The sequence below is a fragment of the Uloborus diversus genome, chromosome 4 (assembly GCF_026930045.1).
Source record: "Uloborus diversus isolate 005 chromosome 4, Udiv.v.3.1, whole genome shotgun sequence".
In the NCBI taxonomy this organism is placed as follows: Eukaryota; Metazoa; Arthropoda; class Arachnida; order Araneae; family Uloboridae; genus Uloborus; species Uloborus diversus.
In genome coordinates, this window is record NC_072734.1 from 45850597 (window position 1) to 45878216 (window position 27620).

General features: G+C 33.7%; 2 protein-coding genes across 3 annotated transcripts in view; one reads left to right on the forward strand and one right to left on the reverse strand.

Moving 5' to 3' along the window:
* Nucleotides 1-306: 306 nt before the first annotated feature.
* Nucleotides 307-1062, reverse strand: LOC129220094 (uncharacterized; the record flags this gene model as incomplete). The annotated part of the gene is made up of 1 exon (XM_054854435.1): nt 307-1062. A coding segment is annotated over one exon (756 nt), but the record flags the coding sequence as incomplete, so codon positions are not given.
* An 11115-nt stretch (nt 1063-12177) lies between these two features.
* Nucleotides 12178-27620, forward strand: part of LOC129219693 (uncharacterized) — a 45395-nt gene continuing 29952 nt past the window's right edge. The window contains exons 1-2 of one of the 2 annotated variants that reach the window (XM_054853976.1): nt 12178-12264; nt 19387-19447. In XM_054853976.1, the coding sequence (XP_054709951.1) occupies nt 19417-19447 (31 nt within the window). In that variant the 5' untranslated portion in view covers nt 12178-12264; nt 19387-19416. The other variant, XM_054853977.1, reaches the window with a different exon arrangement.

Here is a 27620-nt window from a genome sequence, read left to right on the forward strand (position 1 = left end):
ATGGAATTGGAAACGTTTAAGTATCTTAGCGATCTGGAAATTAACAGAAGGAAAGAATGGTAAAACAACCAAATTCTTAGTGATGAAAGTTCTTTTTCGAACATTACTTTGGGGTGTTTTAGAAAGCTTTTTATAAATGGAATCAATCAAAGTGGGCGGATAGTCTCTATCAATTGCCACAGCTCTAAGATAGTTAAGTTCGACATTAAGAAGTTCCTCTGAAGAACAAGTCTTTAAAGCACGATCAAGAAGAGCATTAAAAGCAGAATATTTTTGATTAGGTGGATGAGACGATAGTCTATGAGGAGGTAAAGAAACAGAAAAAGGTTTGCGATAAACAGTAGTTTCAAAACAAGACTCAGTTCGAGAAACGAGAACATCGAGAAAGGGAAGGCAGTTATTTTGTTCAAGTTCATACGAGAACTGAATATGAGAATCTATAGAGTTTAAAATAACCAAAACCTCATCAACATTAAGATCATTATGGTTCATAAGAACAAAACAGTCATCAACATAGCGAACATAAAATTGAAACTGTAATTTTTGGAACAGTTTAACTTCAAAGTAATGCATGTAAATATCACTAAGAATGGGGCTAAGTGGGTTTTCCATAGCCAGACCATCAACCATAGTATAAAATCTACCATTAAAAACAAAAGAACATTGTTTTAAACAAATCCGAGTAAGAAAAATTAACTCATCAATTTCCTTAGAAGTAAAATGAAATTCAGAAAGTCTACTCTTAAGGCATAACAATGAACCTTCGACCGGTACGTTCGTAAATAAAGAGTTCACATCAAATGAAGCCATAAAAGAGTTATTTGGAGCAAAATTAGGAATTTTTTCGACAAATTCAGTCGAATGTTTCACAGTGAATAAATTCTGACTCCTAAGGGGAGAAAACACTGAGACTAAATATTTCGCAAGTTTGTAGGAAGCCGTACCAATATTGGAAACAATTGGCCTGAAAGGAATACCAGCTTTATGAACCTTAGGCAAAGCATAAAACCTAGCACAATTAGCAGTAGAAGGAATAACAGAGCGCTTAACTTTCAATGGAATCGATTAGACTGACTTGACAGCCGAAGTAATAGCCTTTAACTCATTATCACAGTACTGTAAAAAATCTCGGAAAACTGTCTGAATATACAAAAAAGCTTTCCGTAATACACAGATTCGTACGCCCTCAGCAGTTTTCTGTTCTTATCAAATACCTTTCCCGTTTAACCAGAAAGTAAGAGTCGACGCATGCGCAGCTCACACGGCAATTTTATAGTCCAGCACCAAATCCAAACTGAAACTCGTGAAAGCACGCAATGAAAACAGAGCTGACTCATGTGCGAAGTAACACTCATCAAGGGGATTAGTAGAAGTTTTGTTCCTCGCATGAATTCACTGAAGATAACTTTAAAGTCTTATATTTTCTTGCTAATGTATCGTCATGAGATTGAATTTGAAGCTATGTCACTTATTTTTAAGTACGAAGTGCAACTTCTCGACGCATGCTCGCGGAAGGAATACAAACTGAAGTTAAAAAACCAAATAACTGCCGAGAGGACGCCATGTAAATTCGTTGCGTCGCATAACTTGTGTAGGTAATTTACTTTTTTCTTGGATACTTTTCTTCTTTCTACCAAATGGGTAATTTTTGTAGGCAGAATTTTATTCTGTCATAAAAATAACCTTTTTGGTGACCAAAGCCTGCAAAAGACCACCACCGACGAATAGGTAAGTCGCTTTGCAACTCTATTACTTTAAAGTGATTTAGTTCATATAAATCTCGTTAAAAAAAACTATTTTCCTCCGTATCATTTTTTCGTTGTGAACTATTGCAATTTGAAAATATTTTACATTACATAGAACACATTTTAAAGTGCAAGTGTGTCTAGTTTTATTCTGTAAAATTTATGAACTGAAGATTATAAAAAACTTTAAATAAGTGTTATGGTGTACTTTGTTTTTATGTGTCAATCTCAGTTAATATTTGGCTGAACATTTATGCATCAAGCATTATGAATTAAATGTTATAATATGCAAATTGTCAGGTTTAATAGTTCGTCTTTAAGGTTGCATGTTTTCATTCTCTTGTAAACTGTAGCTAGATTTTATGAAGTAAAAAAAAAAAAAATACTATCTCTTGTAATTAGGAACATTTTGCTTCAGTATTATCTAAATGACGATATCTCTTTAAATATTTGCATTAGCGAAACGCTTTAAATTAGTTAAATGTGTATTAATTTCTTTAACAAATCGATTAATATATGTATTTAAAAGTGTCTTCATTTTTTTCGGTTTACGAGCCTCAATTTTACCAACAGCAAAAAAAAAAAAAAGACTTAATAAAATAAATAATTTTGTATTTTTACACCATATTAAAGTATTTGACTTATAATTTATATGATACTTTGATTTATAATTTATATTATACATGAAATGTTATTTATCTGAGCAGAGCTTCATTAGTACGATTTATTTTAGTTGCAATGTACCTGCCCTTAAGGGAAAGAAGCTGCAAATATAACAAACAAGAATTATTTCTCAATAATATATTTTTGTATATATATGAAATACACTAGCAGTGAATAGCAATGAGAAAAAGAAAATTAAAAGTAGCAATTATTAGAATAAAGTTGAAAGGTTGAATTCGGCGGAGCTCATCAGCCGTGGAAGATTCGATAAATATGGTCAAAAGACCAAAAGATATTAAACTACTTACTAAATAGAGAGTGTTTAAGCTCTAATATATGCATTACATTGGGCCAAACGACCATATGCTAAACTATATGCAATAAACAAGAGCTTAAACCTAAAATTAAAAGTAGGGTTTTAAATTAAGAATCAAGTCCTTATAATTTGTCTTCCTCAGGACAGTACCTACTGCATGCATACTAGTTTAATGAAGGACAGTCAGGAGGAATGAGTCAGGGGCAAAAATGGATCAGCTGCATTTACATGCCAAAATAAAAAGTAATATTATTTCATGTCATTGTTTTAAAAGTGATCATTTTTAAAAAACTATGTTATTAATATACAATGTACATATGGGGAGAAGACGAGGGGGCGTTCACCACGCAGATTGTGACATTGACATTTTCAGGGGGTTGCTTTTTTGAGGGGGGGGGGTGCTTTATAGCATTTTATGGGTGCACCATCACTCTTATGGTGGGGGCGGATTCTCGTATATATGAAATGGAATAATCATGTAATAGAGTTCAATGTTTTAATAAATAAAATATATATTGCATTTTGCGCACACTGTACAAATAAAATCAGTAACCTATTTTGTATAAGTATTTATATTTGTGATGAGCTGGAAAAGGGCAAGGACAGAAGAATCAACCCGAATGATTCCAGCAAGGGGACTTGGTGTCATATTTAAATTCATCAATTTCTCTGTTGGTACTTTTCGGTACACTTTGTTCGTCAGAGAAATTGACTTGAGGTGAACGAATTCCGGAACGCGAAGGGTAGGTAAGTCCTGTCAAATTTTATCCGAAGATAAAAGCTATCAAGTTTGATACAAGATATGTTTTTAAGTTCAGCATTAAAAATACAATATGTTGATAGTTTTGTCTTGAAAATATTGAGAGAAAAACTGAAGTTTAAGATTATTTAACAAACAATCCCTCTTTTGAGAAAGTACCCCCCCCTCCCCTCCGCTGACGATTTTGTGATTAAGAATGAAACTACTATATTATTTCATAAATTTTCAAAAATTTATAACTGCGCATATGTTATGCTGTTAACCATGCTATTTGTCATTAGAAATTCAAAAAAAAAAATCCACGAATGATTCTAACATTGCTTGTGTTATTGCTCTTAGATATGAAAGAATTGAAACTGATATGGTATGCAATACTATAATAAAGAATTATATTTTAGAAAAATCACGGAAAAGGATTCCGAAATTCTCAGAAACGTTTTTGAAAATTGTTTGGAGAATTCCGAAATACTCGGAAACGTTTTCGAAACTTTCATGAACCACAGCTGCACAGAATACTCAGAAACATTTCTGGAAATTACGGAAAGAGGATTCCGAAATACTCAGAAACGTTTCTGAAAATTACAGAAAGAGGATTCCGAAATACTCAGACACGTTTCTGGACATTACAGAAAGAGGATTCCGAAATACTCAGAAACGTTTTTGAAAATTACAGAAAGAGGATTCCGAAATACTCAGACACGTTTCTGGACATTACAGAAAGAGGATTCCGAAATACTCAGAAACGTTTTTGAAACTTTCATGAACCACAGCTGCACGATATACTCAGAAACGTTTCCGAATTTTTTTACAGTGAGGGATCTTTAGAAATTTCTGAATATGGACCAGAAGAAATCAAATCATTAGTTTTATCAACATAAGATGACTTGTCAAGAACAACAATTTGACCACCCTTGTCAGCTTTAGTGACAACCAAATCTGAATTAGAAACTAAGTTCCTTACACAACGACTAACAGTACACTGTAAAAAAAATTCGGAAACGTTTCTGAGTATATCGTGCAGCTACGGTTCATGAAATTTTCAAAAACGTTTCTGAGTATTTCGGAATTCTCTTTCTGTAATGTCCGGAAACGTGTCTGAGTATTTCGGAATCCTCTTTCTGTAATGTCCAGAAACGTGTCTGAGTATTTCGGAATCCTCTTTCTATAATTTCCAGAAATGTTTCTGAGTATTTTGGAATCCTCTTTCTGTAATTTTCAGAAACGTTTCTGAGTATTTCGGAATCCTCTTTCCGTAATTTCCAGAAATGTTTCTGAGTATTCTGTGCAGCTGTGGTTCATGAAAGTTTCGAAAACGTTTCCGAGTATTTCGGAATTCTCCAAACAATTTTCAAAAACGTTTCTGAGAATTTCGGAATCCTTTTTCCGTGATTTTTTTCTAAAAAATAATTCTTTACTATAGTATTGCATGCCATATCAGTTTCAATTCTTTCATATCTAAGAGCAATGAAACAAGCAATTTTAGAATCATTCGTGGATTTTTTTTTCTGAATTTCTTATGACAAATAGCATGGTTAACAGCATAACATATGCACAGTTATAAATTTTTGAAAATTTATGAAATAATATAGTAGTTTCATTCATAATCACAAAATCGTCGGGGGAGGGAAGGGGAGTACTTTCTCAAAAGTGGGATTGTTTGTTAAACAATATTAAACTTCAGTTTTTCTCTCAATATTTTCAAGACAAAATTATCAACATATTGTATTTTTAATGCAGAACTTAAAAACATATCTTGTATCAAACTTGATAGCTTTTATTTTCGGATAAAATTTGACAGAACTTACCTACATTTTGCGTTCCGAAATTCGTTCACGTCAAGTCAATTTCTTTGACGAACAAAGTGTACCGAAAAGTACCAACAGAGAAATTGATGAATTTAAATATGACACCAAAGTCCCCCTGCTGGAACCATTCGGGATTATTCTTCTGTTCTTGCCCTTTTCCAGTTTATCACAAATATAGATACTTAATCAAAATAGGTTACTGATTTAGAGTGTGCGCAAAATGCATTATATATTTCATTTATTAAAACATTGAACTCTATTACATGATTATTCCATTTCATATATACGAGAGTCCCCCCCCCCACACCATAAGAGTGATGGTGCACCCATAAAATGATATAAAGCGCCCCCACCTTAAAAAAGCAACCCCTTGAAAATGTCAATGGCACAGTCTGCGTGGTGAACGCCCCTCGTCTTCTCACCATATGTGCATTGCATATTAATAACATAGTATTTAAAAACTGATCACTTTTAAAACGATGACATGAAATAATATTACTTTTTATTTCAGCATGTAAATGCAGCTGTTCCATTTTTGCCACTGACTCATTCCTCCTGACTGTCCTACATTAAACTAGTATATCTACGAAGGAAATGTTATTTTCGGAACTAATGTCAAGGAATTTTTTTATTGTTAACCACATTTAACAAAATGAATAAGCAGATGAATTAATTTCATAATTATGTTCTTACTAATAGATAACATGGTCAGTTTCTAATGGTATAAATATTTTTAAATGAATGAATAAATTATAATAAAAAAAGATAAATTATACCGGCACATTTTTTGTGAAGCATATTACAATACTAGAAAATATTTGCATTACCATATTTCTAATGAATTAAACAATTGATTTTTTTTTTCTTTTTGAACCAAAATGTATGTACATCCAAGTATTTCGAAATAACTTTTCTGTGATTGCTTCTCAAATATAAATCTTACTTCTTTTGCGTAATTAATCAGTTTAAGTTAGTTACAACAAATAGTACACCGCGCACATAGGTATGTAGGATAACTTTAAATTAATTCGATAAACCCAAAAACAGTTACAATTAGAGTCTCATCAAATGCAAATCAACAAAAATATAAATGTATATAACAACATGTTTTAAAATATTCATTAATACTTACAAGTGAATATGAGCGGAAGAAAATCTAAGTACCTCCATTACAACTGAATAAGTAATCCAAAGGGTTTCGTTTCATTAAGTATAAACACGGGTGTTGAAACTATTCACGCTTGAACACACAATATATATCTAATTATGGTCGCATTGGAAATTGTAAAGAAGCAAATGGTTATTAACTAACTTAATAGCTGCGTACATCGTCTAAAAAAAACAAGGGCAGTCCAAAATGCAAAGGCGTAAAATTAGTTTCGACACATTTTACTACTCTCTAGACATGAAATAACAAGCAATCCAATGCTAAACAGTTGCTGACTGCAGCAACCACAGATAAGAAAAAAAGAAGTTCTCGTTATTTCCGACTCATTGGCGCCTGTGTTGGAAGGATGAAATAGGTTTCGAAGCGTTGCGTCATCACTTCCGCTTCTAGATATCTTGAAATAACAAAAAGCTTTCTGAATATTGAGGAGTTCGCTATTGGATGAAGGATTCCTACTATTTCGGAAACGTTTCCGATATATCCAGAAACGTTTCCGAAATTTGTTACAGTGTATTGGCAAAAACAGGTTTAGAATTTTTAGAATTGAAGTCAACATTAGAAGCAATAAGATGTCGAATGGAATCTTTTTGAGTTGAAGATAAAGCACTAAATTTAAAGGCCTTCTCAATGGGAGCAATAAGCTTAGAAAAAGAAGGTTTATTAACCACAGCAAAATTATCATTGCACTTAAGAGCGTTTAATTGGGAACAATTTAAAGAAACACTGGAAAGATTAACAACCACATTTTTATTAACTGCGGGTAAATTATCTGAAAGAACAAATTGCGAATTTTTACGGAGGTGTGTCAATTTCTTTTTTAAAGTTGCTTAATGCATCTCAGAGGAACGAAGGGTTCTAGGGTATCCCGGATCGAAGCTCTAAGTAGAGCCAATTTCGAGCTAAAGAGAACTTTATCAATTTTGTTCAAACTAGGTAAACTACATTTTAAAGAGATAAATTTCGGAATAATTTTCTTGCTCCTGCACTCTTGAAGAGATTTCAAATGGTTCAAAAAACGAAACTTTTTAATTCGGAGATTACAAAATCTATTAACTTGAGACATAATACAAGCATAAGTAAAAATTAGAAAAGAATACCAAAAAACAATGTTTAAAATGAAAAGACCAAAAAGAAAAAGAAAGATGAGAAAAGTCACAAATCAAACAAAATATCAGCAAAATAATGAAAAATACAGAAAAATGGAAGCGTAAGGCCCGTTTAAGCCGTAAATTAAGCAATAAATAAATACCTTTGTGCCGAGGAATAACAGGAAATATCCAACGTTGTTTAGCACAAATACACAGATTTCAGAATACACGTGTTTCGGGGTTTCAAGGAACCCCCTTTTCAATTCAAAGGTGTGAGCTTCTAGATGTAAAGACACCCAGTAAAAGCAATGAAAATGGACAGCAGACAGTTTAAATATCAAAATAAGCAATAACAAAAGCAAAACAAGACAAAACGGAACTCAAAGTCAAGATTTATTGCATGATTCCCTCCCAGAGAAAATATGGATGGAATCATTTATAAATGGAATCAATCAAAGTGGGCGGATAGTCTCTAACAATTGCCACAGCTCTAAGACAGTTAAATTCGACATTAAGAAGTTCCTCTGAAGAACAAGTCTTTAAAGCACGATCAACAAGAGCATTAAAAGCAGAATATTTTTGATTAGGTGGATGAGACGATAGTCTAGTAGGAGGTAAAGAAGCAGAAAAAGGTTTGCGATAAACAGTAGTTTCAAAACAAGACTCAGTTCGAGAAACGAGAACATCGAGAAAGGGAAGGCAGATTAAACTTTGTCAAATTATTTGAAAAGTGGTCAGATCCTATGTTTTAAAACATGCTCTTTCAGAAAAAAAAAAAAAAAAATTCAGAAACGACCCCATTGCTAAAAGAGTTTTCGTTACATGCTGTTATTAAGAGATGCAGGGGGTGCTCCGTTGAGAGGTCACGGGAGGTCACTGTGACCTCCAAAAAATTCCATATTCGACAAATTTTGTCAGACATTTAGGCAAAATTATCATCATTTTGTAAATTTTATCTGACGGTTCTGCAAAATTACCATCAATTGGCTGGAGTTCCACTCGGTAAATTGAGAGTTTCCGCCCTCCCCAAAATTTAACATCGAAGCGCCCCGAAATGGAGCAAGAAATCTGGAATTTTCAATATGAAAATACATTACTACGTTAAATATTTGTACTTTGACCATGGGAAATAAAGAACACCAACTCAAACAACTTTTTTTTTTTTTTGAAAAAAGTTAAAAGTCTTAAAATTTCACCAAATGCTGTCATAAAATATTGAAAGTCAAACGTCCAAAGATTATAATAGGCAAGTTTTCATTTTAAAATCTAATAAATGACAATCTAGTAGACAAATAGTTAATAAATTCTGGAAACACACATACATACACACACACACAACCCTCGAATTTTCCCTATTTCCTTATAACTTCATTGAAGACCGCAGCAATGGTACCGTCACTCGTCTGGTGTGCTAATTTTACATTAGCTACCAGTTTGTTTGGCGCTCTTGGCTCCTTTAAGAGGTTTTCCGCCTCCAGCTCAGTTACTTCCTATTCCGGACTGATGAGTGCTAAAAAGCACGAAACTGCAGTCTTCGAATGGAATGACTGAGCTGGCGTTCTCAACTTAGCAATGATTTTCAGGGCAATAATTTTCAGTAAAAAAATCAGATATGTGAATACATAAGCGGCTCCTGTAAACTATCATGTTTTTTGTCCTGTTTTTTTTTTTTTTTTGAATTGAATGACTGTAAACATAGGTTTGTAAAATCAGGACTGCCACGAGATAAGACGTGCCCAATGCTAGTATGCTAATTTAACTCTATGTGCACTACTTTAATTCCTTAGTGTACGATTTTTTAACAACTCATGGACCTAGTCTAGCTTCGACTGGGTCATGGGGAGGGGAATAAGCCACAACAACACAATATATATATATATATATATATATATATATATATATACATATATATATATATATATTGCTCTCCTTCTTTGCACGGCCAAGTTACGCCCGTGGCAACAAATAAAATTTTATTCAAAATTTGCTGAAAAAGGTTATTCGCAACTCCAGCGCTCGAATACGCTACCTTGCGGTGATTTATAAAACTGCCGGGAAAACTAAAACATTGATGCCACGTTGCGTTCCACGTATGTCTGCTGACGTAAACACAGGCAGTTTGTTCTGAGTATTTATTAACGCAATCGATGTGTCTTAGTTTGCTTTCAGCTACAGAAATTAATTCGTCCCTTAGTAGTATTCTCGAGCTTCTCAAAATAATATTAGTTTTCATTATTTCCTTCTAAAATATGAGTTGATTGACAAATGGTGAAAGCGAAAATTCTGGATTAACAAACTTGGATAACGTTATACAAGGTAAAAAATTTTATTGTTTTGTATGAATTTGTAAGAATATGGGTTTTTTTTTTAATCTTAAATTAATTAAACTAACCATATTTTACAGCAGCATTTAGTTGGAATGGACAGTATGCAAAAATATTTTCTTGAATATATTATCGTAGAACAAAATGAAAAATGTTTAACCGAGAAAGAATTTACTTTATTCCTTTTATTCTCAGCTGAAAGGTTTCGCGAAATTTGTTTAGGGTTATAGTTTTAGTATTGTGCGAGCAAAGTAGCCTTGGCGAGATTTCGCGTTTTTAGTTAAACCATTTTTAATTTTTATCATGAGTGGAATAAAATGGTAGTAAGATTACAGAATTCGATAAGTAAAAAGAGATAATAGTCAGTCAACTGAAAAGAAAACTACCACCATATATCCGTGAAAATTTTGTTGATGATTTGTATAACATGACATAATTAAATCGTAACTCAGAAATTAGAAAAATCGAAACAGAAAAATTTTAAATTAACCGATTCGGGAATTCGAGAGAAATAACTCAGCTACAAATGCAAAACAATAAGCACTAGCCAAGCAATTCAAAAAAGTATCATCTTCTTCCGATAATAATTTGTAATGTCATATTGAATTTTCTAGCATTAATTGTTATTCTTGTCAGGTCACAATTACTATTTAGTTTTTATCAAGAATTGATAAATATCGAATTCAACATCGTGGAAATAGCTGCTTAGAACTACGAACTACGTAGTTTGCATTAATCTTTGACGTTTAGTAATGCTTCTTGAATTCTCATTTCTTTCTACGTGGGCCAGAATATCCACAAGACTTTGAAAATTAATTTAAAAAGCATAAAGCGAAAAAATCATACATACGAACAAAAATCACAACACTTTTAGCATTTTCTTCGTCACCACATGCGTTTGTTTTAGTTTTTTCGTCCGCCATTAGACATGACTGCAGTGCCCCCTATAGTTCGTTGGAGTTGCGAATAAAACTCGAGTTCTGTAACTTGAAAGTTCCAGATTAAATTTTCCATTTGCAAAAAAAAAAAAAAAAATGATTTTTTTCAGTTGACGCTTTTAATTTCTATGTGCAAGTTCGGTTTCACCACTAAAATCACGAAAGAATTGGAAACGGAAAGTAACTACAGGTGACGCTATAAATCGGATAAAAACGAAACCAGCGAATATGCTACAATGTTCTGCTACCTGCTACAGTATAAAGCTAGCAATGAATCATTACATTTATAATTGTTTTTAATGATATTCTTGCCTTGTTTCATATTTTGTGCTTGATTTGTGAAGGTGCGGTTATTCTTAATTGATTTTCTTTTCATATTTTGATTTTTAGTATTAGTATTTATTGTACGTCTATTCTTTGACTTTTTAACTTGCAATCATTTCATATTTTTTTGAGCAATCACGATTGCTTATTGCTTTCATTTGACTGTCCTTGACGTTACGGTTCCTTTTTCAGCTTGGACCAGGGCTGCAGCACCACCGTCCACCGGCGGCGGCGCGGCTGGTCCTGAGCACTGTCCACCGGAATCCACTTTTGCTGGGCGGTGGCGTCCATGTCCTACACACGCATGATCATACACACTCCCCTACGTGCGCACGCCTTTACACACATACACACGCCTACGTGCACACACGTAAGCCTACACACACAACTATACACACGTAACCACCCAGGAGGAGGGACATGCTTGGGGGGGGGGGAATTTCTAGAAACAATAACTCTAATCAGTAGGGTCTTAAAACATAATTTGAATTCAAAGTTTCGGAATTCAAATTAGAATTAATTGGGGGAAGTAGGTCACAGATTTTACTTTTTTTTCATTTCTAATTTTAACTTTGATCTATTTTCTACCACCTTCCCTTTGTCACTTTTGGTGTTTTATGATGCCTTTTTCAGATTTATCAGAAAGATTAACGGTTAAACAAGAGTTTATACAAATATAACAGCTTGAGAGCTTTTCATTTTCATTCAATAAGTTAAAATATACGAATAACGAACGCCATCGTTTCCCATCTTGATTTTCTCGCCAGATGGCGTGTTAATTACTTTCAGTTTCCAATGCTGATTCGATTTTTACTTAACGGTAATTACAGTTCTACGAAGTTCAAACAGGGCTTAAAAGAACCCTCGGCAAATTTCAAATTTTTCGACATCTTGTGTCTTGTTCCCTGTTCGAAGAGTTTAGAGGGATCTAGAGTCCCTATAGGGACTCTAGAGGGATCGAACAAGATGCCATTCTCAAAAACCAAAGTTTTTTGTTTACAATCGTGTTCTGCAAGAAAGATGTACTCCAGCAATTTCGATAGTGTCTGTTATTTTGTAACTGTTAACTGCTTTAACAGAAAAAGTTTCGGTTTAGATTTGAACTTAAACTTCGGAAAATTAAGATTTTCAAGGTGCGTATTTTGAAAGCCATAACTTTGATTTCAAGTTAGTTGACTTAAAATAGTCTATGTCACGATTGTTTGCTTGGCATTTTGTTTCAGACAAGAAGTCAATTGAAAACTAGTGTTGTCAAAACACTTTTTCATCGTGAAGCATTGCTGGTTGTTTACCATTTTTCAATCGGCATGTAAATAAAGTAATTGTGTTTTGAAACTTTCCAAGTGCCAACAATAATAAGTTGAACTATAAATTTTACCAGGATTATTTTATTTTTGCTATGAATAGGATGATTCGGGGTGCAGCGGTTAGATGGATGCGATGTTTATGTATTTTAGTTGGTACTTGATAATATAATTGTAATTAGTTTTTTGTGATAATGGTCAAGTGTGGTGGGAAAATACTGCGAAATAAAATAAATTCATGAATGTAAGAGTTAGTAATGAGTGAGTTTTCAATTTGATTCCAATTTTTGCTCACTTCCTGGCATTTTTGCTGACAAAAAAGCCAACCCTAGCCATGGAAGACCCTGGGTGAGTGGGTGATAATGTAGGAAATGAAGGACAATCCAATCATGTAATTTTTAAGATGTGCACATCTTTGATTTTTCTAAGGCAAAAACTTAAAACTGGTGCCTCTACCCATGTGCCTCCAACTTTCTGTATCAAGTTTTTTAAAGAAAAAAAAGACATAGAGGGTGAATTTGCGAAATACGAGAAAAGTTTAAAACTGAGTAAATTCTATGAGGAATTTTAGGTATATAGCTTCAATATAATCCCCGGGTTGGCGTCGTTCCTTTTTTCAGTGAAAACTCACGATGTTTGTTATCCAATGTTTTGGTTGTCCTTAACTGCTTCTGTTGCCATTGCATTTAGGTATTTTTTAGTTTTGCCGTGATAAAACATAGCCAAGCCGAAAAGTCGCCGACCCGGTTATTATACTTCCAAATTTATTGCATCATAGGGATGATAGATATTGAAAGTCAGGGTTGGCAAAGTTTTGGACACTATGGTAGAAGCCATATTATTCACCATCCTGTCTGAAAGTGTCCCAAACTATATTTTTAGATAAATTGTATTTTGTGAGAAAACATCAAAAACTGAATAAAATGTAACAAAGTAATGTTTTATATTGAACATTCATTCAGTATGAACATTCAACCTATTTATGCAGCTGATTTTAATCTAATTACATAGAAGTTGAATTTTTGATTAAAATTTTGATTTGTATATACATTTATTTATTTATTATTTTTTTTCTTGATAATGATAACCAATTTTTTCTACATATTTGCATATGTGCAAATGAAAGCAGGGTTGGTAAGGTTTTTACTGTCCTATTCAAAACTCTTATGTCCAAAACTGTCTGAAAGTGTCCAAAACTATTTTTTGAGAAACTATATTCTGAGAGAAAAACAACAAAACCATCAAAACTGTCAAAAACAGAACAAAATATGTCAAAATTATGTTTTTTTTAAAAACTATTTTATATATTTAAATTCAATGTGAACATTTATACATTTCAAAAAATGGCTAAACATTTTCTGTTTCAAAGTGACATAAAGTTCGAATGTTAAAGTTAAAGATTTTTCACTAGGCTGAATATGCTGTTCCCGCTCCTTTCACTTACTCAAACATCTAGCTTAAATTTGCATCTTCAAAACTTCAATTTTGAAAAGTTTCCTAGAAAGGATTCTCGTACCCCTTACCTCTTTCTTCAATATCCAATGGCACCATAAATGGCTTAAAATCTCGTATTAAGACATTTCTGTTAGAAAGCTTCAGGACTCACCCTTCGCTAAGATAGCCTAAAATTAGTTTCAGTTTCGAAACAGAGATTTGAAAAGGGAACTCCAAACCCCCACATCTCACTTTCTCTGTTTACTCAATGAAGCCTTAAGTCGCTTTTTAATGGAATCAATTTTAAAATTAGAGCTAATGAACCTTTCACCAAAACTATACCAAAAAGTTATGTTTGTACTTTTCCATTAGCCGGGCGCAAGCAAAAATCGCAAAATGATTCCACCCAAAAGCAAGCGATTATTTGTCAAATAGATGTAGAAATCCGCCAATTTTCTTACAACCCTTGTTGGGCATATTTGCTTGGCGAATCATTTGGCAAATTATGGCTTGGCATTAGGCGTAATCATTTGGCGAATTATCACTTGCGCCCATCTAACGGAAAAGTACCATTATGTTTTAAAGACATTAATACCATAAAATTTCCAATGGGGATTCCTTTTTTTTTTGTTTCTCTTTGATAGTTTTATCCTAAAATTTTAATCATAAAACATGATCCTCATTTTCATAGTTTTTAAATTGTGTTTTGTGGTCTTAACCTCTACTTCTAGATGATGAACTAAGTGTGGTCCACAAGATAGTTACAGCTTGTTTACAGATTATATATGGCCCTCCACAGATCTTAAGCAGTTTTTAAAGATTTTCCCCACAAAATTTTTATATAGTTATCTCCGCACATAGGGCTTGTGATTGTCTGACTGAAATTGGAAGGTTAAAACAGATCTTACAGTTATTCAAAAGTAGTCTAAGGAAATAAATTTACTATCAAAGCTATAACAGATCCATCAGTTGCATAAATTATCAGACATCCATTAATTTCCCAAAGCTAGGGATTAGTTAATTAACCTCACCACTAAATAGCAAGATTGCATATCTGAAGAATTTTCTAGCATTTTTTAGTTTCCTGGTCAAGTTTTTTTTTTTTTTGAAAAATCTTGAGTAGGCTAAGCAGTATCTGATTATTTAAGCAGAAACCCTAACCCCTGACTTGCAAACTGGTAGCATCAAATGATGTAATGAGCACATAAAGTGATAATTTTTACTTACAAATGAATAGAAAAACTCAGGATTGAGGGATTTTGAAAACAAAAAGCAATTAACAACATCAACCCTAATTACATTAAGTTGAGACTGTTGTATTATGTATTTTTAATTTGAAAATGCATTAAAATTTTGAGCATGCAATATGCTGACAGCCCGGTTATCACACCCAGAGGCTGCAGTTTTGTCCCTGGAATTGTGAATAACCGAGCTGGTGGCAGATGTCATCTCATTGAAGTTGAGGGTGCCAACAAACTACACAGTCCAGTCACATTAATGTGACCACCACGTACTTTCCACGTCAGAGTTAAATAACCAATCACAGAAGGCAGGTGGCAGCACAGTGCAGCTGAGCGTATATAAAGGGTGTGTGAGGGCTTCGGAAAACATTTCAATCGTTGGCGTAATGCAGAAACGAAGCGATTTATCCGACGTCCAAAAGGGCATGATCATTGGCTTTCGGGCCAAGGGTGGAAGCATTTCCGAAACGGCTGAGTTTGTGAACTGTTTGCATGCTGCCGTGGTAAAAGTGTACCGTGCATGGCAAAATAGGACTGTCCAAAATCAGCGACATGGCAAATGTGGTGCACCACGGGCCATAGATGACAGAGGCGAACGATGGTTGCAGAGATGCGTTCGGGCAGATCGACGAGCTACCGTTGAGCAACTGACCACCAAAATGAACCAAGGGGCTACCAAAAGTGTCTCCCAAACTACTATTCAGCGAACATTGCTGCGTCTGGGCCTCCGAAGCAGACGCCTGGTTCGTGCACCTATGCTGACTGCTGTTCATCGACGACGAAGGCTGGAATTTGCACGCCAGTACAGCAGCTGGACGTCCACTGAGTGGCGACAGGTAGCGTTTTCAGATGAATCGCGTTTTATGCGCCATCGGACAGATGGACGTTGGCGTATAAGGCGTGAAACCTCTGAAAGGAACCACCCTGCAACCATTGCCGGAACGGTCCAAGCTGGAGGCGGGAGCATTATGGTCTGGGGAATGTTTTCCTGGCATTCTCTGGGTTCACTGATCATTGTGGAAGGCACGATGGATCAATACAAGTACGCATCTGTCCTTGCGGACCATGTCCACCCCTACATGCGCATTGTTTTTCCTCAGGATGATGGCATCTTCCAGCAGGACAATGCAAGGTGCCATACAGCTGCCAGTGTATGTGTGTGGTTCGAAGAGCACCAGGATGAGTTTACCGTCCTCCCGTGGCCAGCAAACTCACCTGACTTAAACCCAATCGAGCATCTGTGGGACCATCTCGATCGAGTTGTTCGCGCCATGGATCCTCAACCTTGTAATCTAGCGCAGCTGGCCACGGCATTAGAGTCGACATGGCTCAACATCCCAGAGAACACCTTCAGGGACCTAAGTGACTCTCTTTTTGCATGTCTCGCAGCAGTCCGCTCTGCGAAAGGTGGTTATTCTGGCTTTTGACAGATGGTCACATTAAGTGTCTGGACTGTGTAGTTGATAATATAAATTTAGCTCAGCAGCGAGAGTTTGCAACATGTTGCGATTTAACTCGTAAATTGAAGGCAAAGCTATTGAGTAGGCCTTAAGCCAAGGCTAAGGCTGAACTACATGCAATTTACCAACATGGGCGGATTTATGGGGGGGGGGCAATGCCCCCCAGTTTTGGGAGGACTTTACGTAGTAACAAACACATCCTTCAAAAAAAATTAAAAAAAAAATCATTATTATTTTTTTTTAATAGTTTATAAGGGCATGGGTGGATTTATAGGAGGGGGGCATAGGGGGCAATGCCCCCCAGTTTTGGGAGGACTTTATGTAGTAACAACACATCTTCCAAAATCTCAAAACAAAAAAAATCATTATTTTTTTTCTTTTTTGAATAGTTCAATAAAAATGAAGAGAATAGCAAATGTCCTTTTCTGATGGGAGAAAAGAGAAAAAAAAAACATTATAAATACAAATAGTACAGCTGTCACTGGGGTGCTGGAAATATGTATAAATTCACTATTTTGGACTGAAAACCATTTGGGCAAGTATATAAATGAAAATATAGGCTAAATGAGCTATGCATTCAGATAATTGACTATTATTTTTACAAATTAGAACCTAAAACAAAGGAAACCCCCCCCTCCCCCATTTGGGCTAACAGAACGATCTACTCGTAATTATTTGTTTTCTTTCTTTTCAGAATCTTTATTCTCAATTTGCTTGATTTCAAAAACTAGATATTTTGTGTTGTTACAGACGGAAAGATTTTGCAGAACCTTCCGGATTCACACGTTCAGATTGGTAAAATTGTAAAAATCCTTTAACCGTAAAAACTGACGAATTTTCGTAAAAATTACAAAAATCTGCAGGTGAGAGTAAATTACATAAGGGCCGGATTTGCCTATAAGATAAACAAGCTATAGCTTAGGGTTACTGCTTTGAAGTGAGCCCGTAACTCGCAAAAAATTGCATGATTCGATCCTTAAAAAATGGAAAGGGCTTGAAAAAACTAATTTCATTTTCAAGTGCTTGAAAGCCTTGAATATTTGGAAACGTGTGGCTACAAACCTTAAATTTTAAATTTTCTAACAAATGGTAGGAGGAGGACTAAAAAATATGTCAAATTCAGCTCCTTGCTACATCCTGCATCAAAAATGTAAAAATCATGGTTTTTACCCTTTGTAACATATTACTTGAAATAAATTTTTGTGACTGACATGTTTCATATCTTGCTATTTATTTAAACCCGAAAAAAGGATACACTACCTCTATTTCTTTTCATTTTCTGCACTGCTTATAGTTTAAAAAAAGGTTGTTGTAATGAGAGAATTCTATAGTTTATTTTTTCTTTTAAACTTGAAATAGCTGTTTCTTTTCAAAGTTTGAACAATATTGTACAACTGCATAATCTAGTACTTAATTTCAGAGACTGGAAAGTGCAAATGAGGAGCCTTAACTTATTAAATGTTCTAAAATCCTTGAAAAGAATTGGCGCAGTATAACCTACTAAGGCTCTTGTGCCAAAACACCAAATCTAACCAACCAAACCTTGAAAATTAACAAGCCTTTAATTAGACAAGTCTTTGAAACTCCTAAGCAAAATGTGCTTCAATTTTATTTTTTATCAAGTGTATAAATTATGAATTGTTCAAATAAGTAGTATGTTACTCTCATGTTACCTATTTTCTAAATCTGCACACCATTTCTTTTAAAGTATTAACTTACATCACAAAGCACATTTAAATCATAAAACTTTAAAAAAATATTATTTGTCTATTTTTTCACGAGATTTTTGTCTGTCCAATTAACCCTTATAAGGCTTCAAAATGCAGAATTTTATATCCATTTTATAAATATTCCTCCGGGAGAGAACCCCTCGGACCCCCTAAAATTAGAGATATTCTATATCCCACTTAAAAGGAAGCCCTGTGTCACTCTCTTGATACCAGTCACCCCTCTTAAGGTCAATTCAACAAGGATAGCATATAATAAAATAGCACATATTAATAAAAAAACATACAAAAAAAGTAAAGCATGGCCTTATGCATCACAGGAAAAAGACCAAAACATGGGGGGGGGGGGCAATTAAAAATGTTGCTCAAAAAAAAAAAAAACATCCTGCCCCCCCCCCCCCTCAGGAACTCAATCTTAAATCCGCCTATGTTTACCAACAGCCTAGTTATCCCATCTAGAGACTAGTTTCGTCCATGTTATGGACTATTCAGTCTGGAATAAGGAATAAACAATCTGTGTGGAGGCAGATGGTCATCTACCAGTTTGTTGGCACTCTGGCTTAGGCTGGTGACTTACAGCTTATAACCTAAGCTCTGGCATCAATTAGTGAGTTGAACCGTAAAATAACAAACAATAATAAATGCATAATAATATAATGCAAACTTTTGCTGATAAGATCAATTTACTTTATCTACCAGTTTGTGTGTTGGCACTCTCAGCTTCTATGAGGTGACATCTGCCTGCAGCTCAGTTATTCACTATCCTGACTGAGGAGTTCATAACAAAGGCAAAACTGCTATCTCTGGATGTGACACCGGGCTGTTAGCTGCATATAGTCTGCTTTAGCCCTGGCTTAAGTGCCATAACTTACTCCTTAACGCATAGACAACTGTTTAATGAATATTATTTTCTCATCATTAGAATATGAACAAAATTGTTCATTTTATTTACATTTATTTTTTGTGTACTTTAATTATTTGATTATGATAAATAAGGCAAGTTAAATGTTTATTTATTAGTTAGACTAAAAAAATTTTTCATGAAAATGAAAGTTAACATTTTTTCTTCCCTTTTCACATTTATTTCAGTTCCCTTGGTATTTTTTCTTCTACTTCATTATGGACAGTGAAAGTGATTATGAGGATTTTGGTAAATATTGTTCTGTTTGATTTTAAGTCGTGTATAAAAAAAATTCTTGTGTTCATTGTTTATGAATTTGTTTTATGCCATGTAGCATTTTTATTTGAATTAAATAATGACTTTTCCTAAATTGAAAAGGTAAAAAATGTATTAGGGGAGGTGGGGTACATTGGACTGCGGGGCATGTTGGACCGGTCTCAATTATTTTAATACTATTGATATTTTATATTATGACTAATAAATAGCACCTATGGTCCTACAAATCCAAAATGAAATCACATAGTACCGTTATATTGAACAAATTTTATTCCAGAAAGTGTTATTTCAGTAGTCCTGAGTAATTTTCAGAAAACTGTAACTTTATTTTTTTAAATGGGTTTCATCAAGATTGTGGGGAAGAAATTGAACTTTTTCTTAAAGTAAGTTTTTTTAGTTCACTATAATTGGCAATTTTTTCATTTTTTGTCAAAAAGAAAAAAACTATGACATCACTTTTTCAGACCAAGGAGGTGGGGAAGGTTGGTCCACTCTTTGTGGGGCATGTTGGAACGGACCAACCTAACTCACATAACTTTAAAGCTTTTTTTTTCTTCTTAAATGTAAATAATTACAATATTCTCAGTGTTTGTATATTATACAGACATTCATTTCATTTCATGTTACACATGTTTCAAAATAATAATAATAAAAACTTAGGACAAAAAAAGCAAAGATATATTTTATAATTATTTAACAAAAATTATACCAAATTAATTTTACCAAAAGATTTTTTTCATGTCTGCACCTTTTTACTCTTTATATTTTCAAATATACTTTTAAAAATTTTTGCAGACAATTGTTTTCTAAGAGTAAATATGCAATACATGCTATAATAAAAGTTCCTGTATTAAACAATTTTTTTTGCTAAACAAGCATTCTACATAGGGGAAAAAAAAAGATTAAAGGAATACAAAAATATAGTTTTACTTAAGATTATCCAACTTTGATTTTAGAACACAAAGATATACTACTTAAAGCTGTTAATTTTATTGTACTTTTTCTTTGAAATATATGGTCTTACAGGGTTCGTACGGGTCATGGAAATCCTGGAAAGTCATGGAAAAAAATAAGCAAATTTCAGACCTGGAAAAGTCATGGAAAATTGAAATTTTCATTGAAAGTCATGGAAATTTATTTCAAGTCATAGAAAAATGTCCTGGACAAAGAGAAAGTAACAGTAACTAAAAGAGCATTAGAAATCTTAAGTGATTTAACACTGTAGCGCATAAAAGCTATTAAAAGTGGAAAACTGAACGATCCCAAAATCATATCTGAATTTTAAAATCTCATTGCATCCACTTCTGTCGCAGCCACTTGCCTTTTTTTTGAGATGTGATTTTTCTGCTTGGACATCACTGAGAGATTTCGAATAAATTGTTATTTTCAACACTTCTTATGTTTCATATTCTGTAGTAGCGAACTTGCACGTTCTTGGTTTTGCCACACCCAGTCAAAAAAGGCAATTTAATTGCATCCGAGTTAGGTTCCATCACTTGTAAGAACTTTATTATTAAATTTATCAGAGTTGATCTTAATTTATTGAAGATTTTAAAAAATAAAGAACTTTAGTCAGGCGATAGAATACAGAAAAAGAGGAATTCTAATACTCTAAAAGAGTAGTGCCCAACATACGGCCCGCAAAACTAATCTATGCGACCCACTGCTACGCTCAATGTCAGGAATCTAACTTGTTCTGGAATTTCTGAACCTATTAATTTATATGCATTTGAAAATGTGCAAATAAGTAAACAAAACAAGTATACTTTTAAATGCGAAGATTGAAAAAACCATTCAGTATTGAATCAAAAAAGATCTGGTTTAGAAACTTAAGGAACTAAACTATGCGGCTTTATTTTAAAGAACCAAAATACTGTCAAGTTACGTGGATGATTAAATGTTCTGTTGACACTAAAAGGCAACTTTTGAAGCAAATTTATTGAAACTTAGTGATGACTCACTCATTCAACCTTTGTCCGCATTCAATATCATTCTGCCTGTTTATAAAATAAAAAAAAAGTTACATATTTAAGCATCATCATATTCGTTTCACTGTATTTTTACGTTACTTAAATTTATATGATGAAGACAAATAAGAATAGTTTAGTTTTTTAATTGTACACTTATATTTTTTCCATTACAAGTAAGTGCTTCAATGAGGCTGTAGCATTCAGTAGACGTTTTGTTAATGCTCATTTCCAAAAATTAGTAAGTTTGAGATTAAATAGTGCTATTCTCTTCGTGTAACAAGGTCATGAAAACTTTCATTGAAGTCGTGAAAAAGTCTTGGAAAAGTCATAGAATTCTTTCATCCAAATAGAGTATATGAACCCTGATCTTAGTATAAGAGGATTTTTCCTTTTTTGGAATGTGTCATGCAATGCAATGAAGAAAAAAAGAGTCCCCCCCCCCTAGCAAATATTGATGTAACTTTGCATTAAAGTAACACATGGGTTATCCTTCCAAAACCCAGTCCAATAAAAGTGCTACTTTAAAAGCTCTGGAAGTAGCACTTTTACATTCCCACATATGATTTAATGCATCTTTAGTTAACTCTAACCTGCATTAATTGTCTCATTAATATTCAATAATTGATTTTTCTTTTGAATTAAAAAAAATAATAATAATTGTGTACTAATGGTATTAATGGTAAAGGAGAATTAAAACTGTGTTGTTATCTTATTGGCTCATAAGAAAATGTAGTAGATTTTTATTTGAATTGGATCTATTCCTTTAGTCTTTTATTTTTGTTGAGTTAAAAATAATGAATCTTTAGTGTCCAGGGCATAGGAATAATTTTTCTTTATTTTCAGAGTAGATAATTATTAACTCATTACTTGACATTCGTATCTATGATTATTCTACCAATAACAAGTGTGAAAATCTGCTAAGTTTCAATTTCTGATACAACCTGATACAAATGTTTGAAATTCGCAATTTTTGTGCTGTAAGTGTGATTTTATTATCTAAAAAATTTTTACTACAAGAAAAAAATAGCAGATTCATTCATTTTTTGTCATAAAAAACTAAAAAGCAGCAAATAAGTGAAAGAGGGTTTTAAAGAATTCTTAAAATTTCTCCTATTTGTCGAAAATTTGCCTGCTGTACTTTAAGTTTCAATCCTTTTACATCCTGTAAAATTTTCAATTATTTTGAAAATTGGAAGTAATTTTAATCTATGTTACTTTAAATTGACATATTTTATTTCATATTTAAGTAATAATTTCATTTTTGGAATAAAATTAAGACATAATTGTAATTTAATAATATAGGTGCAGAAAAATGTCTTAAGAGTTCATATATGTATATATAATATATTTTTAATTGCATTAAAGGAGTTTTTCTCTTCCACCATTTTGAAAGAATGCATCCATTTCTTTCAAAAAAAAAAAAAAACACACAAAAAAGTGTCTTTTGCATATTATCTACTGGCTGCCATGCATACCTGCACCTTCTTTTTAAATTATATGAAAAAATCGATTATTCAACACATAATTATGAGCTACTGTTGATGTTTGTTAAGAAAAAGTCCCTTGGTACTGGGTGAAGTTCGAACTAATCAAAAGTAACGCATGGACATGAGTGAAGTTAAATAAAATACAAATATAAGATCAGCAGTTAATGTGAAAACAGGTAGAAAACAGGAATATGGGGTTCACATCCAGTTTTTATTTATTTTTATACAGACACTGAAATATTACTCCTGAAAATGAGTGTATTAATGAAGTTAAAATAATGTTAATCTATTATCTGAAAAGAATCAGTCAGCTCTCTCCTTATACAAATCTTAATAAATATAGTTGGTTATCTGTTAACGACAGTCTGTTTAACAACTTTCTCTGTTTAAAGACGACTTTTCACGGTCCCAGACCCTCCACTATAGTCTTAAAAAAAAATTTGGTTTAAGGACACATTCTATTCAAGGAGGATTTTTTGTGGTCCCTTGAAAAAACCGTTAAGTAGAGAACCAACCGTATTTTCTTCAGTAATTGTTTGAAAATTTTGGAACACTTTCAATCTTTTTTTTTTTTTTTCAGAATTTTTTAACTATTCAAATAGCTAAGTACTGAAAAAGTTTTTAAGTTTGAAGAATTTTTGTTTGTTATTTTTTTTTTCTTTCAAGTTTTCATTTGTCAGTGAAAAAGGGGACCTATTAATTCAAATGTTAAGAGTAAATTTCAAATATTAATGCAAAATAAGAAATTTAAAAAAAGGTCTATAAGTTGAGTTGTGTAATGATTTCTAAACTATATTCAAGACATATTGAGATAAAAAAAACTTTGTTTTTGCAAAATAAATATTTAATTCATGTAATTTTTTCAACTTAATTTTATTTTTTCAATTGTTTCTGTTAGAGGTTGCAATGTTTTTTTTTTTTTTTGCTCTTTAGCTTTGAATGCAATAAATAAAAGGTTTATGAACTCACATCTCTGTACTTAGCTTCGCTCTCCCCCCCCCCATCTTTTATTATAATAATTTTAAACAATGCTTGTTTTTTTAAGTTGCAATGTTTTTTTTCTTTTGTTGCTCTTTAGCTTTGAATGTAATAAAGAAATAGTTTTTTTTTAGACCTAAATGCTATAGTTTTCTGTGTGATGTAATGCAGTGTGAATAAATAGAAACATGATAAATGTTTGTAACAGTGCTATGAAACAAATGAAGTTACTAGTTAAATATGTGTTATGATTAATCGTACATTTACCAAAAGTATTTTTTTTGCACTTTTTTTAAGTGACAATAATGCTACTAAATTGGGTTTTAAAAATTATTTTAGTTCTTTTTACTACAGAAGTTTTGCAGTTGTTTCAAACTGTGGTCATGTACAAAATTAAAGATTCTGTGAAAAAAATGAAAGTTCACTCTGATATAAAACTGATAATTCTGATGCAAAAACAGCATTCAGCAACAGCTGGAAAATCAAATGAAATGCTTGGTGACGTACATACAAAACAAAGATTTATATAAACTAAAAATATTTTATAACTGTTATATTTTTCGAGTTTTTATTGATGTCACCCCATATTAAAATATTTATGTACTCGCATATTTTATGGATATGTTAATGCTATACAAATTAAGAAAAATTACTACATAATTTAGTAGGCTTGTGGGTACTCAGAACAGTGTACCAGAAGAGGCTATTATAGACAAGAGTGTAGATAGCTTTAAAAGGGCCATTAATCTTCATTGGGGACTAATAAATTGACTAGGGGGAACAGCCTAGTCAGAACCTGTTGCTGATCATCACATTTGTATTCATATCGCAAGAACAGATTTCCCTTCATGCCAACATTTCTTTTATTAATATCAGGTTAGTTTCTCTTATTTTAAAAAAAATATGGTTTTTAATGTTTTGGAACTCCAACCTTTAAAAAGTTTTTTTTTCTACTCTTTAATTTTATAAATGCAATTTTTTTTTAGCAATAAATCTCCACATCACAGATAAATATCACAAAATTTACAGCTGATATGCTTATTTTATAAATGCTATTACGCACATTATAATTTATTTTAACACTTATTTGATTTATTAACACACTTACATAAACTTCAACTTACTTTTTTAAAAATTTTCACTTTGATATTTTACCATCAATTGTTTATATACAGATTTATGTATGCTATTTTTATATTAAAATATTACTTGAATAGGAAAAATCTATATAATTATTTATTGTTTTCAAACTTCACATTTGTAACTCAAAACTTTCAGTTTGCTGATGAAATGGACAAAATAGAGACGAAATGACATTTTATCCGGGAGGGTTTTTTTCGGAGTGGTCAAAGTAGAACAACTCCGGGGGGGGGGGGGGGCAACAGGGTGGTCCAGAATTATATCAAAAAAAAAAAAGTTAAAAATATTTTATCTTCACTATTGCTGCTCCTGTTCCACAAAGCAAAGAAAACTACTGAGCCAAAATTTGGATCTAATTGCAGACATGGCTGTAACCAGACTTTTGTTTCGGGGAGGGTTTTACCAAACACATTTCTTGAGAAATATATATTGTTACAAATCCTGTAAATAGTAATTATTGTAGTAACGTAACCTGTAAATAGTTTCCCGTAATGAATATACAACCCCTTTTCATATGGCTAAAGTATACGACCCCCCCTATTTCCTTTTTGTTCATTGATAAAATTTGATAACGGTCTACTATTTTCCAGAAGCGTGTGGAATATTTGAGAGATTTCTTTTCGGTGTGTATATAAATCGTTACGCTGGATAAAGAGGGGAGTTTCGATTGAGATTTCGAACGGAGAGCGTATTTGCTCTGTTTATAGCGAGGCTGTGTTGTTTTTGTATTTGGAAGTAAATACGTGTGTAAACGTTGAGTTTACAGTGTTGTGTGATAATTGCTGATGAATAATTTAGCAGTTGTTAACGATTTCTCCTGTACATAGTGTAAATAAAGCTCCTGTGTTTTTATCAAGAACTGTGTCTTCATTTCAAGAAAGTGGAAGTCGCACCGAATCCGTTACAATTGGCGCTCAACGTGGGGCTACTTCAGGACTTTCTTGCAGTAAGTGTGACTTTGGACATTTTTTTCATAAAGACTTTTTAAATTTGGACTTTATTTTTATGGTGATTACTCGCGTAATGGATGAACAATTAAAACAACTGCTTGATGCAATCAACTCTGTAAAAAGTGATCTGACTGCAAGTATGTTGGCAAATCAAGACTAGTTAAAAAGCGATTTAACAGTGCTGAAAAAGGACTTAACGTCTAACCAAGAAGAAATTAAAAACGACCTTATTTCGGTAAAGACTGTGGTGGAAAATCAATTTAATGACATAGAGCATCGAGTTGATGCTATTGAAGAAAAATTTGATACCGTTGAAAGCCAATTCAATGCTGTAGAAAATAAATTTGAAGAAGAAGATAGAAGATTTCATCTACTTAAAGAAGAGATCTTTAAGGACGTGGAAAGGAAATTGGCGACCGCGGAAAGCAGCTCTGTACAGTTTGGCGCTCCCACATCGGTTGCTCGACCGTCCATTAAACTTGCCACATTTGATGGGAAAACTTCGTGGCAGTTCATGATAGTGGCGGAAGCGAACGGATGGGACTCTGCTACCAAGGCCTGCCATCTTGCAGCATCCCTGAGAGGTGACGCAGCGGACATTCTTCAGACCCTTCCGGACAGCCAGCGCCTGGATCTCGCCGCCCTCACAGCTGCGTTGGAGCTTCGCTTCGGTGAGAAGTGCTAGAGAGATTTCAGCCGACTCCAGTTGAAGTCCCGTTTCCAGAAAACCGGGGAAACCCTGCAAGAGCTAGCGGCGGACATCGAGCGACTGTCTCATCTTGCTTTTTGCGACTGTCCTGCGGATGTTCAAGACAACCTGGCACTCAACTATTACATCGACGGGGTTCGAGATCCGGAAATCCAGAAAGCTCTACGGATGGCGGATGTCAAAGACCTGAATTCTGCTGTTGTGTATGCGATGAAATTGGAGGCCGCCCAGCAAGCAACCCACAAGGATCGCCATTCAATCCGCGGCGTGAAAACTGATGAGCCTGATTCGGTTTCATCACGCTTTGCTGAACTGGAAAAGCAAATAAAAGAAATTGCAGGAACCCTCAAAAGGATTTCGGCTCCCAAGGACCAAAATGGACAATCACTTAAGTGCTGGAAATGCGGCGGCGAGGGTCACTTCCGAAGAAACTGTGAAGCTCGCCAAGAAACCAGAGGGAAGAGCACCTCTCCCTCTCAGGTCCAGGAAAACTAAGCCATGGCAATCTCACGGGGCGGAGGTTGCCAAATTGGAATGAGCCCCATCTTAAAGTTTTCCAAATTTCATCGATGAGTGGCGGCAGTAATGGACTGTTTGTTTACGCATATGTAAACGGGTTTCCCTGCGAACTGATTATTGACACTGGAGCCAATGTTACAATCATTAGGACAGATGTGGCTCGTCAATTTGGACTCAACATTCTATGGACGCCACCCTGCGTTACCCTCCAAACTGTGACAGGTGACAAGATCAAGATTGAAGGTTAAGTGAACTTAGAAATTGTGTTTGGAAATGCCACTTACCATCATACGGCATTCGTTGCTGCTATCACAGACCCCTTCATTCTCGGATTGGACTTTTTAAAGAAGTATGACTTCAACCTCGACTTCAAGATTAATGAGCTGCACTCGA